This window comes from Oncorhynchus kisutch, unplaced genomic scaffold (genome assembly GCF_002021735.2).
Source record: "Oncorhynchus kisutch isolate 150728-3 unplaced genomic scaffold, Okis_V2 scaffold1849, whole genome shotgun sequence".
In the NCBI taxonomy this organism is placed as follows: Eukaryota; Metazoa; Chordata; class Actinopteri; order Salmoniformes; family Salmonidae; genus Oncorhynchus; species Oncorhynchus kisutch.
In genome coordinates, this window is record NW_022263794.1 from 1 (window position 1) to 18,555 (window position 18,555).

The window sequence follows — 18,555 nt, forward strand, 5'->3', positions numbered from 1 at the left end:
TCTATGGCATCGTCGAACATCTCAACAAAAAGCCCGTCAAGGAAGGAGTGTGGTGTGTAATACTGTTCCCATCGGGCCATAACTCTGTTCCTGGTACGCATATGTACTGTCCCATCACCCATAACTCTGCTCCTGGTCCCATGATTACTGTTCCCATCGGCCCATAACTCTGCTCCTGGTCTCACATTACTGTTCCCATCAGCCATAACTCTGCTCCTGGTACCATAATTACAGTTTCCCATCAGCCCATAACTCTGCTCCTGGTACCATAATTACTGTTCCCATCGGCCCATAACTCTGCTCCTGGTACCATAATTACTGTCCCATCGCCCATAACTCTGTTCCTGGTCCCATCGCCCCATAACTCTGCTCCTGGTCCCATAATTACTGTTCCCATCAGCCCATAACTCTGCTCCTGGTACCATAATTACTGTTCCCATCAGCCCATAACTCTGCTCCTGGTACCATAATTACTGTTCCCATCGGCCCATAACTCTGTCTGTCCTGGTCCCATCAGCCCATAACTCTGCTCCTGGTACCATAAACTGTTCCCATCAGCCCATAACTCTGCTCCTGGTACCATAATTACTGTTCCCATCGGCCCATAACTCTGCTCCTGGTCCCATAATTACTGTTCCCATCGGCCATAACTCTGCTCCGGGTACCATAATTACTGTTCCATCGGCCCATAACTCTGTTCCTGGTCCCATCATCCCATAACTCTGCTCCTGGTACCATAATTACTGTTCCCATCAGCCCATAACTCTGCTCCTGGTACCATAATTACTGTTCCCATCAGCCCATAACTCTGCTCCTGGTCCCATAATTACTGTTCCCATCAGCCCATAACTCTGCTCCTGGTACCATAATTACTGTTCCCATCGGCCCATAACTCTGCTCCTGGTACCATAATTACTGTTCCATCAGCCCATAACTCTGCTCCTGGTACCATAATTACTGTTCCCATCAGCCCATAACTCTGCTCCTGGTCCCATAATTACTGTTCCCATCAGCCCATAACTCTGCTCCTGGTACCATAATTACTGTTCCCATCGGCCCATAACTTTGCTCCTGGTACCATAATTACTGTTCCCATCGGCCCATAACTCTGCTCCTGGTACCATAATTACTGTTCCCATCGGCCCATAACTCTGCTCCTGGTCCCATCGGCCCATAACTCTGCTCCTGGTACCATAGTTACTGTTCGTTCCTCCTATGTTATGCCCGTTACGGCTCATTCAAGTGATTCAATTTGATACAGCAGACGTCTTGTTTGTGTGACACATTCCTCCATGTTGTTGTGACTGTTGGCTAGTTAGCTCCATAGAGATAAATAGTTTATTATATAGTTAGCTCACTGTCTGACGCTGTGGGTTGTGTCATCGACATCGTACCGCCATGAGGGCGCAGCAGGGTGGTCTGCTCGTCTTCTCATGATGACTCACTTCCTCTGTGATGTCATGAGGCGTCGACAGCGCCATTGTTCCCAACCCTGTCCCTGTCCCAGCCACCACGTCACCCCCATTAGACCAATTATATTATAGACACAAATGATCCCTCAGCATATTTCACACCCTCACACACACACAGATACAGAAACACACACACACTTTCCTCAACTAACTTTTAAAGGTACACCAGAAATCCATTTAGGACACAGAAATAAACTATCCTGGGACCTGTGGGGAGTCAGCAGCACTGAACTGATGAACTAAGGTAGAGCATCATGTTAAAGGGCTGAACAGAGGAACATCTCTCTGAAGTAGAGCATCATGTCAGAGGGCTGAACAGAGGAACGTCTCTCTGAAGTAGAGCATCATGTCAGAGGCTGAACAGAGGAACGTCTCTCTGAAGTAGAGCATCATGTCAGTGGGCTCAACAGAGGAAAGTCTCTCTGAAGTAGAGCATCATGTCAGAGGCTGAACAGAGGAACATCTCTCTGAAGTAGAGCATCATGTTAGAGGCTGAACAGAGGAACGTCTCTCTGAAGTAGAGCATCATGTCAGAGGCTGAACAGAGGAACGTCTCTCTGAAGTAGAGCATCATGTCAGTGGGCTCAACAGAGGAACGTCTCTCTGAAGTAGAGCATCATGTCAGAGGCTGAACAGAGGAACATCTCTCTGAAGTAGAGCATCATGTTAGAGGCTGAACAGAGGAACGTCTCTCTGAAGTAGAGCATCATGTCAGAGGGCTGAACAGAGGAACGTCTCTCTCTGAAGTAGAGCATCATGTCAGAGGGCTGAACAGAGGAACGTCTCTCTCTGAAGTAGAGCATCATGTCAGAGGGCTGAACAGAGGAACGTCTCTCTAAAGTAGAGCATCATGTTAGAGGGCTGAACAGAGGAACGTCTCTCTCTGAAGTAGAGCATCATGTCAGAGGGCTGAACAGAGGAACGTCTCTCTCTGAAGTAGAGCATCATGTCAGAGGGCTGAACAGAGGAACGTCTCTCTGAAGTAGAGCATCATGTCAGAGGGCTGAACAGAGGAACGTCTCTCTGAAGTAGAGCATCATGTCAGAGGGCTGAACAGAGGAACGTCTCTCTAAAGTAGAGTATCATGTTAGAGGGCTGAACAGAGGAACGTCTCTCTGAAGTAGAGCATCATGTCAGAGGGCTGAACAGAGGAACATCTCTCTAAAGTAGAGCATCATGTCAGAGGGCTGAACAGAGAAACGTCTCTCTAAAGTAGAGTATCATGTTAGAGGGCTGAACAGAGGTACATCTCTCTAAAGTTGAGCATTGTGCACAGTGCCGGTGTCAGAGTGCTGAACAGAGGAACAGAGAGTTTAGGCTGAAGTACTGCAGGCGCGCATTTCTAAGTGACATGGAAAATTCCTCACTCATCTCACACTCTCACTCTCTGTCCTTCTCTGTGTGTGACAGGGTCTGGGTAGTGACGGGGTCTGGGTAGTGTCAGGTCTTGCTTTTTACAGTCCCCTACATCTGCTCTAACCTACTATCTGTGTGTGTGTGTGTGTGTGTGTGTGTGTGTGTGTGTGTGTGTGTGGTGTGTTGTGTGGTGTGTGTGTGTGTGTGTGTGTGTGTGTGTGTGTGTGTGTGTGTGTGTGTGTGTGTGTTGTGTGGGTGTGTGTTGTGTGTGTGACTGTCTATCATGGTCCCCTATTCGAGGTCTACTTCATGTCATCCAACGAGCTGCTCCAGAATACGTCAGTGCTGGCTGTTCTGCTGTTCCTGGCCCATGGTGCTACAGCGGACCTTCCTACAGGCCTCCTACTATGTCCCCATAGAGACCGGCATCAACCCTCCGTGGAGCCCTGCTGTGACTGACTGGAGATTCTGGGATTTGTAGGATACTGCGTCACCGATTCTCCATCCTTTACCCAAAGTGTTCACTTGTTCATCTCTGTCATAGATTTAAAAACATTAGATGTGTAGTCATTGGCTGACGGGAGTTTCTGCCGTTGGTTCATTCATGACGGGGAGTGGGGAGGTGCAAAATAAAGTGGGGAATCGGGACAGCCGTAGACAGTCACAGAGGTGGAGAATCTGGACAGTCCGTAGACAGTCACAGAGGTGGAGAATCGGACAGCCGTAGACAGTCACAGAGTGTGAGAATCTGGACAGGTCGTAGACAGTCACAGAGGTGGAGAATCGGGACAGCCGTAGACAGTCACAGAGGGGAGAATCTGGACAGTCGTAGACAGTCACAGAGGTGGAGAATCTGGACAGTCGTAGACAGTCACAGAGGTGGAGAATCTGGACATCATAGACAGTCACAGAGGTTGGAGAATCGGGACAGCCGTAGACAGTCACAGAGGTGGAGAATCTGGACAGTCGTAGACAGTCACAGAGGTGGAGAATCTGGACAGTCGTAGACAGTCACAGATGTGTAGAATCTGGACAGTCGTAGACAGTCACAGAGGTGGAGAATCTGGACAGTCGTAGACAGTCCCAGAGGTGGAGAATCTGGACAGCCGTAGGCAGTCACAGAGGTGGAGAATCGAGACAGCGTAGACAATCACAGAGGTGGAGAATCGGGACAAGCCGTAGGCAGTCACAGAGGTGGAGAATCGGGACAGCCGTAGGCAGTCACAGAGGTGGAGAATCGGGACAGCCGTAGGCAGTCACAGAGGTGAAGAATCGGGACAGCCGTAGGCAGTCACAGAGGTGGAGAATCAGGACAAGCCGTAAGCAGTCACAGAGGTGGAGAATCGGGACAGTCGTAGACAGTCACAGAGGTGGAGAATCGGGACAGCCGTAGGCAAGTCACAGAGGTGGGAAGTCGGGACAGTCACAGAGGTGGAGAATTGGGACAGCCGTAGACAGTCACAGAGGTGGAGAATCGGGACAGTCACAGAGGTGGAGAATCGTGACAGCCGTAGGCAGTCACAGAGGTGGAGAATCGGGACTGCTGTGGACAGTCACAGAGGTGGAGAATCGGGACAGCCGTAGACAAGTCACAGAGGTGGAGAATCGGGACAAGCCGTAGGCAGTCACAGAAGTGAATGTACTGTATCTAGTAGGTTGTTAATGTCCTCTGTCCTGTCCGTTTCCTAGGCGATGATCTACAACAAGATCCTGCGTCTGTCCACCTCTAACATGTCCATGGGAGAGATGACCCTGGGCCAGATCAACAACCTGGTTGCCATAGAAACCAACCAGCTTATGTGGTTCCTCTTCCTGTGTCCCAACCTCTGGGCCATGCCGGTGCAGGTGGGTTTTGACTAGATAGAATTCAGCTTATGTCGAAATGTACTTTTCGTAGCAGGTTAGGAGAATTTACGCAGTAGGTTAGGATAATTAACGTAGCAGGCTTATGAGAATTAGGTTAAGGTTAGGAAAAGGGTTATTGGTTAGCTAAAATGCAACAACAACAAAAAACGTTTGAGGTCAATTTGACGTAAGTGCAGGTGGGGCCATGCTGGTAAGATACAATCTATCTGGACATAGTCTCTATGTATGATCCGGCCAACAAATTGGACGCCAAAGCATGATTTTGTCCCAGAATATGGGTTAACAGGTATGTATTTTTTAAGCCATTATCTGCCAGTACCAATATGACCGTAATATTATGCATCAATAATATATCACTAATACATCCCTAATAACTCCATAATATATCCCTAATAACTCCCTAATATATCACAACTATATCCCTAATAACTTCCTAATATATCCTTAATAACTCCATAAAATATCCCTAATAACTCCCTAATATATCACAACTATATCCCTAATAACTCCCTAATAACACCATAATATATCCCACAAAGCCCCCCAATTTATTCCTAATAACTCCATAATAACTCCCTAATATATCCCTAATAACTCCCTAATATATCCGTAATAACTCCATAATAACTCCCTAATATATCCATAATAACTCCCTAATATAGCCCTAATAACTCCATAATAACTCCATAATATATCCCTAATAACTCCCTAATATATCCCTAATAACTCCCTAATATATCCCTAATAACTCCCTAATATATCCGTAATAACTCCATAATAACTCCCTAATATATCCATAATAACTCCCTAATATATCCCTAATAACTCCCTAATAACCCCATAATATATCCCTAATAACTCCATAATAACTCCCTAATATATCCCTGATAACTCCCCAATATATCCCTCATATCTTTGTGTTGTGTTCCTGCTCAGATTGTGATGGGCGTGATCTTGCTGTACTACCTGCTGGGGACCAGTGCTCTGATTGGAGCTTCAGTCATCGTGCTGCTGGCTCCAGTCCAATACCTGATCGCTACCAAGCTGGCTGACACCCAGAAGAGCACCCTGGTGAGTCACCCTCTGTTCACATTGAGACACTCAGGTTGTACACTGCCTGCACCAATCCCTTAGATCGTAGTTTCACTGTCTCTTTAGAGATGAACCTGCAAGCTTTACCATGAATAAATAGCCTAGATTTGAGTGATTTCAGTTATTTTCTGTTGTGATGAGGGAAACAGTATATGATAAGGAAACAATAACCTTTAAAAACAGTTGAAATGAGAATATATTTATATTATTTTGTAGTTTAAAATCTTCAATAAGGCATCGCCCTCTTCTGACAGGACCAGTCTACGGAACGTCTGAAGAAGACCACAGAGATTCTGAAGGGGATCAAGCTGCTGAAGTTGTACGCCTGGGAGAACATATTCTGTGACAGTGTAGAAGATACCAGGGGCAAAGAGCTCACCAGCCTCCGCACCTTCGCCCTCTACACCTCCATGTCTAGTGAGACACACACACACCTTCGCTCTCTACACCTCCATGTTTAGTGAAACACACACACCTTCGCCCTCTACACCTCCATGTCTAGTGAGACACACACACACCTTGGCCCTCTATACCTCCATGTCTAGTGAGACACACACACACCTTCGCCCTCTAAACCTCCATGTCTAGTGAGACACACACACACACCTTCGCCCTCTACACCTCCATGTCTAGTGAGACACACACACCTTCGCCCTCTACACCTCCATGTCTAGTGAGACACACACACACACCTTCGCCCTCTACACCTCCATGTCTAGTGAGACACACACACCTTCGCCCTCTACACCTCCATGTCTAGTGAGACACACACACACCTTGGCCCTTTACACCTCCATGTCTAGTGAGACACACACACCTTCGCCCTCTACACCTCCATGTCTAGTGAGACACACACACCGTGGCTCTCTACACCTCCATGTCTAGTGAGACACACACACACCTTCGCCCTCTACACCTCCATGTCTAGTGAGACACACACACCGTGGCCCTCTACACCTCCATGTCTAGTGAGACACACACACACACCTTCGCCCTCTACACCTCCATGTCTAGTGAGACACACACACCTTCGCCCTCTACACCTCCATGTCTAGTGAGACACACACACCTTCGCCCTCTACACCTCCATGTCTAGTGAGACACACACACCGTGGCCCTCTACACCTCCATGTCTAGTGAGACACACACACCTTCGCCCTCTACACCTCCATGTCTAGTGAGACACACATACCTTGGCCCTCTACACCTCCATGTCTAGTGAGACACACACACCTTCGCCCTCTACACCTCCATGTCTAGTGAGACACACACACCTTCGCCCTCTACACCTCCATGTCTAGTGAGACACACACACCTTCGCCCTCTACACCTCCATGTCTAGTGAGACACACACACCTTCGCCCTCTACACCTCCATGTCTAGTGAGACACACACACCTTCGCCCTCTACACCTCCATGTCTAGTGAGACACACACACCTTCGCCCTTTACACCTCCATGTCTAGTGAGACACACACACCTTCGCCCTCTACACACCTCCATGTCTAGTGAGACACACACACCTTCGCCCTCTACACCTCCATGTCTAGTGAGACACACACACCTTCGCCCTCTACACCTCCATGTCTAGTGAGACACACACACACCTTGGCCCTTTACACCTCCATGTCTAGTGAGACACACACACCTTCGCCCTCTACACCTCCATGTCTAGTGAGACACACACACCGTGGCCCTCTACACCTCCATGTCTAGTGAGACACACACACCTTCGCCCTCTACACCTCCATGTCTAGTGAGACACACACACCTTCGCCCTCTACACCTCCATGTCTAGTGAGACACACACACCTTCGCCCTCTACACCTCCATGTCTAGTGAGACACACACACCTTCGCCCTCTACACCTCCAATAAGACACATCTCCTCTGTTACTTTATAAAAGCTATCACATCCTTTCTTTTGAGCTGTGAAATCCCCCCATTTTGTCCAGTAAGACACTCACACTGCTTATATTCTGTCCTCATTTATATTTGGGGCTCAGTTTGACTTAAGAGCTTTGAAGTTTGAACATGTCTTTGTTCTCTCCAAAGGCTCTCTGTTGTTACATAATATGACCTCTTTTCCTCCCCAGTTTTCATGAATGCTGCAATCCCCATCGCTGCTGTGCTTGTGGTAAGAGGGTTTCTCATCATCCCTGTATCCTGCAGGCCATTTTCGGGCCAATTGTAGCTAGTGTTTTGCCAGCTCTGAAATCTGGTAACAATACCAAACTGAGTAACTGTGTGTCCCTTTGTGTCTCTGTCAGACGTTTGTCAGCCACGCCCTGATCAACAAGTCCAAACCCAGCTCCTCGGAGGCCTTCGCTGCTCTGGCCCTCTTCCACATCCTGGTTACCCCACTGTTCCTGCTCTCCACCGTGGTCCGCTTTGCAGTCAAGGCCATGGTCAGGTGAGAGGCCTACTGAGGACGCCCAGGGATACTGAATACTGGATAGTTACCAGCTAGACAATCTGCTGGAATCTTATTTGTATCATAGAAGGATTATTTATGTGTGTGTGTGTGTGTGTGTGTGTGTGTGTCCTATCATATCATGTCCTATCCACAGCGTCCAGAAGCTGGGTGAGTTCCTGCAGAGCGATGAGATTGGCGATGACAGCTGGAGGAACGGAGACATGCCTGTGTCCCTAGAGGCCTGTAAGAAACACCCTGGGGCGGTTAGTACACACACACACACACACACACACACACACACACACACACACACACACACCACCATCCCTATTACCAAACACTGCCCCAAATACAGGCCTGAGTCGTGTTTAGTAGGGAACACTGAAGCAAAATATAAAGTAAATGGTGTGTTTCGAGGTAGTCTCTTAGTGTTTCAGTCTGTTTATTCACTTTGGTCCCTAATGAACATGACCCAATTACTTATCTGTCCCTCTGCCAGAGCAGCTAATGCTGGACATTCAGCCAGCACAGCACAGAGCCTAATCCAGGAGCTATTCATTTACAGCCAGCATGGAATACAACAACTACTGTGTTACTACAGGGTTTCCACAGCTCCCAACACGGCTAATGAACTCGTCAGGATGATGTGATGGTTATGATGCTTTTCAACTGACCAAGTTTCAGAACCAACGTGTTTCTAACTTCAAGCTGTTGGTGGAACTGCAGAGAAAGTGTCTGTTTGACCAGAGCAGATCTGGTCTCTGTAGAAGGAGGAACTGTAACTACACACCGTGCCAATCTAGCAGCAGTGTTTCATGGGGAATCTCAACCAGGAGTTGTTAAGTTGCTGGTTGCTGCCAGTCTCGTCATGTCTTCAGCTGTTCTCTGGACTTTGACAGGTTTATTTCTGTGTTGGACTCCTCAGAAGGAGTGGAGGGAGACCGAGACCGAGTGGCGGAGGGGTTAGTGTGAGATGGAGGAGCCATTTGTTTAGGGCTGAAGGAGGGAGGAAGGAGGGAGGGAGGGATGTCTTGGGGATGAGGGGTAGGGGATAAGAAGCTCCCTCTGGGGACAGTCTCAGTCAGGGCCTGAGAGGGGGTCCTCCCTGGAGGTTACAGCGGATGAGGGGCCAAGTTTATCACTGAATGCAATCTCTCTCTTTCTGTTTTCTCACCCTCCCTTCATCTCCCTCTCCCCATTTCTGTCTTTCATTCTACCCCTCCCTCCCTCTCTCTCTCTCCCCCCTCTCCCTCCCTTCCTCTCCCCTCTCCCTCTCTCCCTCTCCCCTCTCCCTCCCCATCCCCCCCTCCCTCTCTCTCTCCCCCCTCTCCCTCCCTTCCTCTCCCCTATCCCTCTCTCCCTCCCTTTCTCTCCCTCCCTCTCCCCTCCCCCCCCATCCCCTTCCCTCCCTCTCTCTCTCTCCCCCCTCTCCCTCCCTTCCTCTCCCCTCTCCCTCCCTCCCTTTCTCTCCCTCCCTCTCCCCTCTCCCTCCTCATCCCCTTCCCTCCCTCTCTCTCTCCCCCCTCTCCCTCCCTTCCTCTCCCCTCTCCCTCTCTCCCTCTCCCCTCTCCCTCCCCATCCCCCCCTCCCTCTCTCTCTCCCCCCCTCTCCCTCCCTTCCTCTCCCCTATCCCTCTCTCCCTCCCTTTCTCTCCCTCCCTCTCCCCTCCCCCCCCCATCCCCTTCCCTCCCTCTCTCTCTCTCCCCCCTCTCCCTCCCTTCCTCTCCCCTCTCCCTCCCTCCCTTTCTCTCCCTCCCTCTCCCCTCTCCCTCCTCATCCCCTTCCCTCCCTCTCTCTCTCTCCCCCCTCACCCTCCCTTCATCTCCCTCTCCCCATTTCTGTCTTTCATTCTATCCCTCCCTTCCTCTCTCCTCTCCCTCCCTCTCCCTCCCTCTCCCCTCTCCCTCCCCATCCCCCCCTGCCTCCCTCTCCCCTCTCCCTCCCCATCCCCCCCCTGCCTCTCTCCCTCCCTTCCTCTCTCCTCTCTCTCCCTCCCTCTCCCCTCTCCCTCCCTTCATCTCCCTCTCCCCATTTCTGTCTTTCATTCTATCCCTCCCTGCCTCTCTCTCTCCCTCCCTTCCTCTCTCCTCTCCCTCCCTCTCCCCTCTCCCTCCCCATCTCCCCCCTACCTCTCTCTCTCCAGACCAAGGCTATAAACAGGAAGCAGCCCCTGCTCTACCAGATGGACAACTATGAGCAGCCAGCACGCAGACCACTGCGACCCAACGAGACTGAGGACGTGGCTGTCAAGGTCAGGGGTCAAAGTTCAACACCTCAACATGCTCATTGGCCCTTCTTCTCAGGACCTGTGACACACACAGCACCGCACACACTCGCTGACTGCATGCACGGACACAGGAACAGACACGTAGGCTATCAACTCACAGACAAGCTGTAGCTCATGTACATGTGCAGCCTCGTCACGCACGTAGACACGTAGACACACAGAGGCTTCTGAGCTGGAGTCTGACAGTTGTCCTCAAACCTTTAAACTGGCCTTTTTGTCACATCCACCCGGGTCATTCACTCTAGTAACACGTGACACCACGGATGTTACCACTGTCTATCTCTCACAGCAGATGTTACCACTGTCTATCTCTCACAGCAGATGTTACCACTGTCTATCTCTCACAGCAGATATTACCACTGTCTATCTCTCACAGCAGATGTTACCACTGTCTATCTCTCACAGCAGATGTTACCACTGTCTATCTCTCACAGCAGATGTTACCACTGTCTATCTCTCACAGCAGATGTTTCATCTCTTGGCCTGTCCATTGTGTGAAACACACCCTGAGGAGATGTCAACATTTACCGACAGTTTAAACTCTCAGGACCCACATAATGAGTCAGAGGCAGGGGATTCTCATGAGAACAGAGAACCCTCATTAACTGACATGTTCTCAGCCCCTGTTCTGGTCTCTTTGGGGTCCACATCCTGTTGCTGTCCCTGTGGACCCACAGCATTATTGTAGGCAGTCTGTTAATGAGCTTGGGGGCAGCAGGAGGGTCGAATGGATGGGCTGCTGTGTGTGAACCAGACAAATCTCCTCTCTCATCTCACCCACTTTCTCTCTCTACCTATCTCACTGTCTCCCATCACCCCTTCTCTCTGCCTCTCTCTACCCTCCTCTCTGTCTCCCATCACCCCTTCTCTCTGCCTCTCTCTACCCTCCTCTCTGTCTCCCATCACCCCTTCTCTCTGCCTCTCTCTACCCCCCTCTCTGTCTCCCATCACCCCTTCTCTCTGCCTCTTTCTACCCCCCTCTCTGTCTCCCATCACCCCTTCTCTCTGCCTCTCTCTACCCCCCTCTCTGTCTCCCATCACCCCTTCTCTCTGCCTCTCTCTACCCCCCTCTCTGTCTCCCATCACCCCTTCTCTCTGCCTCTCTCTACCCTCCTCTCTGTCTCCCATCACCCCTTCTCTCTGTCTTCCTCTCTGTCTCCCATCACCCCTTCTCTCTGCCTCTCTCTACCTTCCTCACTGTCTCCCATCACCCCTTCTCTCTACCTCTCTCTACCCTCCTCACTGTCTCCCATTACCCCTTCTCTCTGCCTCTCTCTACCCTCCTCTCTGTCTCCCATCACCCCTTCTCTCTGTCTTCCTCTCTGTCTCCCATCACCCCTTCTCTCTGTCTTCCTCTCTGTCTCCCATCACCCCTTCTCTCTGTCTTCCTCTCTGTCTCCCATCACCCCTTCTCTCTGTCTTCCTCTCTGTCTCCCATCACCGCTTCTCTTTGTCTTCCTCTCTGTCTCCCATCACCCCTTCTCTCTGTCTTCCTCTCTGTCTCCCATCACCCCTTCTCTTTGTCTTCCTCTCTGTATCCCATCACCCCTTCTCTCTGTCTTCCTCTCTGTTTCCCATCACCCCTTCTCTCTGTCTTCCTCTCTGTCTCCCATCACCCCTTCTCTTTGTCTTCCTCTCTGTATCCCATCACCCCTTCTCTCTGTCTTCCGCTCTGTCTCGTCAACCATTCTCTCTCCCTCTTTATTCCTCCCTCTCTCTTCTCTTCCATCTTATCACCCCATCTCTGCCTCCCAGCATACCCTCCTCCACTCCCTCTCTACCTCTCTCTACCCCTATCTTCCTCCACTCCCTCTCTACCTCTCTCTACCCATATCTTCCTCCACTCCCTCTCTATCTCCCTCTACCCATATCTTCCTCCACTCCCTCTCTACCTCTCTCTACCCATATCTTCCTCCACTCCCTCTCTACCTCTCTCTACCCCTATCTTCCACTCCCTCTCTACCTCTCTCTACCCCTATCTTCCACTCCCTCTCTATCTCCCTCTACCCATATCTTCCTCCACTCCCTCTCTACCTCTCTCTACCCATATCTTCCTCCACTCCCTCTCTACCTCTCTCTACCCATATCTTCCTCCACTCCCTCTCTACCTCTCTCTACCCCTATCTTCCTCCACTCCCTCTCTACCTCTCTCTACCCATATCTTCCTCCACTCCCTCTCTATCTCCCTCTACCCATATCTTCCTCCACTCCCTCTCTACCTCTCTCTACCCATATCTTCCTCCACTCCCTCTCTACCTCTCTCTACCCCTATCTTCCTCCACTCCCTCTCTACCTCTCTCTACCCATATCTTCCTCCACTCCCTCTCTACCTCTCTCTACCCCTATCTTCCTCCACTCCCTCTCTACCTCTCTCTACCCATATCTTCCTCCATTCCCTCTCTACCTCTCTCTACCCCTATCTTCCTCCACTCCCTCTCTACCTCTCTCTACCCCTATCTTCCACTCCCTCTCTACCTCTCTATACCCACATCTTCCTCCACTCCCTCTCTACCTCTCTATACCCCCATCTTCTTCCACTCCCTCTCTACCTCTCTCTACCCCTATCTTCCTCCACTCCCTCTCTATCTCTCTCTACCCCTATCTTCCTCCACTCCCTCTCTTCCTCTCTCTACCCCTATCTTCCTCCACTCCCTCTCTTCCGCTCTCTACCCCTATCTTCCTCCACTCCCTCTCTACCTCTCTCTACCCCTATCCCAGCCTCCCTTTCAAGACTCCCCATCCCCTCTGGTCCTCACCCCCGTAACATCCGCTCTGTCTATTTACAAACTTAATTTACCAAGTCTCTTTTCTCAGCGGTAATAAGACGTCTGTCTTTCATTTTCAACTTGTATTTATTAGTTCTGCGTCACTGAATCTCAGATCTTGTGTGGTTTTGCTGTAGGGGATGGAAGGGAGGGGGGATTACTGGCTATAATAAACAGTAGAATCGGACAAGACATAAAACACAACATAACTATGTAAACATGCTATTATATTTGCCTTAAAGACCTAAATGGTTCATTATTTCTAAACGTATCTAAACCACCAGCTGCAGACTATAACATGTAGGCTCCATGTCATGTAGGCTCCATGTCATGTAGGCTCCATGTCATGTAGGCTCCATGTCATGTAGGCTCCATGTCAGGTAGGCTCCATGTCAGGTAGGCTCCATGTCAGGTAGGCTCCATGTCATGTAGGCTCCATGTCAGGTAGGCTCCATGTCATGTAGGCTCCATGTCATGTAGGCTCCATGTCAGGTAGGCTCCATGTCATGTAGGCTCCATGTCAGGTAGGCTCCATGTCATGTAGGCTCCATGTCAGGTAGGCTCCATGTCATGTAGGCTCCATGTCAGGTAGGCTCCATGTCAGGTAGGCTCCATGTCATGTAGGCTCCATGTCAGGTAGGCTCCATGTCATGTAGGCTCCATGTCAGGTAGGCTCCATGTCAGGTAGGCTCCATGTCATGTAGGCTCCATGTCAGGTAGGCTCCATGTCATGTAGGCTCCATGTCAGGTAGGCTCCATGTCATGTAGGCTCCATGTCATGTAGGCTCCATGTCAGGTAGGCTCCATGTCATGTAGGCTCCATGTCATGTAGGCTCCATGTCAGGTAGGCTCCATGTCAGGTAGGCTCCATGTCATGTAGGCTCCATGTCAGGTAGGCTCCATGTCAGGTAGGCTCCATGTCATGTTGGCTCCATGTCATGTAGGCTCCATGTCATGTAGGCTCCATGTCATGTAGGCTCCATGTCATGTAGGCTCCATGTCAGGTAGGCTCCATGTCATGTAGGCTCCATGTCATGTAGGCTCCATGTCATGTAGGCTCCATGTCATGTAGGCTCCATGTCAGGTAGGCTCCATGTCATATAGGCTCCATGTCTAATGCTTTTCTGTCAGCCTGATCCCACTGTATCCTGTTCAGGTGAACGGTGGATTCTTCACATGGGGAAGCAACTTGTCAACGTTGTCCGACATCAACATCTGCATTCCAACAGGTAACCTGATCCTGCTGGGAACACTATGGCAACGCCAGGATGCGTCCTGTTTAGGAGGTCGTCGACAGTCAGTGTAGTATATCTAACACCAGCTGTGTGTGTGTGTGTGTGTGTGTGAGACAGTGTAGTATATCTAACACCAGCTGTGTGTGTGTGTGTGACAGTGTAGTATATCTCCCTGCTATGACCTCATGGCCCGTGGCCCGTAAGATATGACAGCTTAGACAAACAGGATAGGCTGGTCCTGGTAGTTCACTATTTGCTGCAGCTGAGGGAGTAGATGTGTTATGTAGGATATGTGGAACAGTGGAGGCTGGTGGGAGGAGTTATAGGAGGACAGGCTCATTATAATGGCTGGAATGTAATAAATGGAACGGTATCAAACGTATGGAAACTACATGATTGACTCCGTTCAATTAATTCTCCATTCTAGCCATTATAATGAGCTCATCCTCCTATAACTCCTCCCACCAGCCTCCACTGATGTGGAAACATGACTGATGTAAATTGAGAGTGTAAAGATATCCCAATATCCTGTCCTACTTTTAAGATTTAACCAGGGCTGTAACAGACATTATCAATGTCAGATTGACATAGAACAATCTGTTGTCTCTAATGCTTTATATAGTGTCTTCATACCTTTATATAGTGTCTTCATACCTTTATATAGTGTCTTCATACCTTTATATAGTGTCTTCTTATCTTTATAGTGTCTTCTTACCTTTATATAGTGTCTTCATACCTTTATATAGTGTCTTCTTATCTTTATATAGTGTCTTCTTATCTTTATATAGTGTCTTCATACCTTCATATAGTGTCTTCTTATCTTTATATAGTGTCTTCTTATCTTTATATAGTGTCTTCTTATCTTTATATAGTGCCTTCATACCTTTATATAGTGTCTTCATACCTTCATATAGTGTCTTCTTATCTTTATATAGTGTCTTCTTACCTTTATATAGTGTCTTCTTATCTTTATATAGTGTCTTCTTATCTTTATATAGTGTCTTCTTACCTTTATATAGTGTCTTCTTATCTTTATATAGTGTCTTCTTATCTTTATATAGTGCCTTCATACCTTTATATAGTGTCTTCATACCTTCATATAGTGTCTTCTTATCTTTATATAGTGTCTTCTTATCTTTATATAGTGCCTTCATACCTTTATATAGTGTCTTCATACCTTCATATAGTGTCTTCTTATCTTTATATAGTGTCTTCTTATCTTTATATAGTGTCTTCTTATCTTTATATAGTGCCTTCATACCTTTATATAGTGTCTTCATACCTTCATATAGTGTCTTCTTATCTTTATATAGTGTCTTCTTATCTTTATATAGTGTCTTCATACCTTTATATAGTGTCTTCTTATCTTTATATAGTGTCTTCATACCTTCATATAGTGTCTTCTTATCTTTATATAGTGTCTACTTATCTTTATATAGTGTCTACTTGTGTTTATATAGTGTCTTCTTATCTTTATATAGTGTCTACTTGTGTTTATATAGTGTCTTCTTATCTTTATATAGTGTCTTCTTATCTTTATATAGTGTCTTCTTATCTTTATATAGTGTCTTCTTATCTTTATATAGTGTCTTCATACCTTTATATAGTGTCTTCTTACCTTTATATAGTGTCTTCTTGTCCTGTGTCTGATCTCCAGGTCAGCTGACCATGATCGTGGGCCAGGTGGGTTGTGGGAAGTCGTCCCTGTTGCTGGCCATGCTGGGAGAGATGCAGACCCTCAGTGGAAAGGTCTACTGGAGCAAGTGAGTGGTATCAACCGGCATAAGCTACATGTTAGAAGGTCTATAACAGGGTGTAAATCTCTGGCGTCCTCATCTTTATTAGGTACTGAACATGCTGAGGTCCACTCAAAGACCAAGATGGACACACATCTCATTTCCTCTTTATCCCTCTCAGTCTCGTTTTGGGTCGTCGTGTCTTTCTAGAGTTGACTAGCTGTCAGACTCGTCCATTAAGTCCATTTGAAATGGGTGTTTCACTGTGCTTCTCCACCAATGCTAATCAAAGCCTTCATCTGTGGAATAAGAAGCCATTCCACCCTCCATCTTGTTGGTCCTGTGTGTTGTCCTTCCTGTGTCTGTGTCTGTCTCTGTGGCTGTGGTTGCTATGGAAGGAGAGCTGGCTGCTCCTCTGTCTCTCTGTACATCGCTCACTGTCTGCTTGCTGGTGACAGCTTTGCCTGAACTTTGACTGTCTAACATCATCTATCTATCTACTCATCTCTATAACACAACCTCACAGTCACCATCACTTATAAAACTGGACCTTTCCATTTTCAACTCTCTGTCTTCACATTTCTCTGTTATTCATATTTTTACAACAAAACAGAAAATCTATGTCCATCTCCTAGGGCCAAATCTTAATTTGAGATCTGCACTCACATTAATGTACTCTAATGTCAAATTAAGATTGGGTTGTATGTGATGTTCTGGAGATGGATCTCTGATTAGCATACATAGCATTAGCATTCATAGCATTAGCATTCATAGCATTAGCATTCATAGCATTAGCATTCATAGCATTAGCATTCATAGCATTAGCATTTAGACTGAAACCTGAGCGGAAGAACAGACACATGCTAATTGCTAACGAACTGGGCGTTGCAGCATTTTCTTGCCAACAACATATTGGCTGGGAGTTAGCGTGATTACGTGTCCAGGAAGTGTTCAATTGTATAATTGAATTAGATTGGATTGGGTTAAGTATTTGTTTGGGTTTATTGAATGAATAATACACTTCTGACCAGAAGGTTTTCATTTGGAGCTAGACTGAATGAAAACAGTGGTATTAGTTTGTTGTAGGTTTAGTAACTGTTGATTTGATTGTTCTCCATTAAGTCCCAGCCTGTTAATAAGCTGTAATATACCTTACCAATCTATTAAACACTTCTCTCCCTTCATACACTGCTATGAAACATGGTCCATATAGTTCTTTAAAGTTCTCTATGATACTGATGGTGCACCACAGTTACCATTAGAACCACTATGTCTCCTCAATCTGTTTAGAACCATAACGGTTGCTCTTCTTAGCAGTAATCCAAAAATGAAATTGACCTTTCCAAATAAAGTCCACTCTTATGTGAGCGAACGAAGGTGCCAGTCAGTACCATAGCAGGACAGGTAGTCACCACGGGCCGTAGACACTAACCTCAGCCTTGTCTGTGTTCTGTCTTCTTCTGTCGTGGTTGTTTTCTATCTAAATCAGACTGCCTGTGAGTGAGATGCTGCACGAGGCCAACAGGTATTTTCTCCCTCGGGTTTACTCTTCCCATCTCATCCCTGTACAGTACATTCTACATTTACAAGTCATTTGGCTATTAGTTGACCATATGAATCCTTTAGTCCCAACACTTAAGTCATTTGGCTATTAGTTGACCATGTGAATCATTTAGGTCTCAACACTTAAGTCAGTTGGCTATTAGTTGACCATGTGAATCATTTAGGTCTCAACACTTAAGTCAGTTGGCTATTAGTTGACTAGTTGAATCATTTAGGCTAGTTTTGAATATACACCAAATATGTGAAAGGACTAGTGGCCCCAAGGACTGGGTTGAGAATGGTTGATTAAGCAGACGCTGTTATCCCCACTGAATCCCACCCACCCTCATGTAGACCTACATCATTCTAGGAGAAGCCATAACACTATTAGAGCAGACAGAGCCCTGGGCCTGAGACAATGACAGTATCATGACAGTATGCCTGCACTGTTGAGGGAGGTCATTCTGTAGATAAAGCTGGATTAAATTGGCTCTTGGCTCTCGGTCCAAATGTCTTCGCCCCGATACACAGTTTTAGGGCTTTACTGTAAGGACACTTCTGCTAGATTTACATTTGAACACACATACGCAACTCTGTACACACACACACACACACACACACACGCGTGCGGTTCAGCTCTTCATGTGTAAAGGAAGTTGAAGTCGAGGTGGTTGTGTCTATCTGGCTGTACAGACTCTAACACATTGAACGTGACTTGCAGTTGTTTTGAGACGGACGGGTCTTTTGAAGAAACCAGGAGGTACCCCTTTTTAAACTTCCTCTGAAGGGA

At 47.7% G+C, this 18,555-nt stretch overlaps 1 protein-coding gene across 1 annotated transcript in view; it reads left to right on the plus strand.

Moving 5' to 3' along the window:
• Positions 1–4,485: 4,485 nt before the first annotated feature.
• Positions 4,486–18,555, plus strand: part of LOC109881569 (ATP-binding cassette sub-family C member 9) — a gene marked incomplete at its 3' end in the record, with an annotated part of 36,922 nt that continues 22,852 nt past the window's right edge. The window contains 11 exon segments of the mRNA XM_031819106.1: positions 4,486–4,673; positions 5,631–5,765; positions 6,041–6,203; positions 7,881–7,921; positions 8,055–8,197; positions 8,355–8,463; positions 10,344–10,451; positions 14,409–14,481; positions 16,145–16,250; positions 17,713–17,748; positions 18,487–18,525. Of these exon segments, the coding sequence (XP_031674966.1) occupies positions 4,521–4,673; positions 5,631–5,765; positions 6,041–6,203; positions 7,881–7,921; positions 8,055–8,197; positions 8,355–8,463; positions 10,344–10,451; positions 14,409–14,481; positions 16,145–16,250; positions 17,713–17,748; positions 18,487–18,525 (1,106 nt within the window).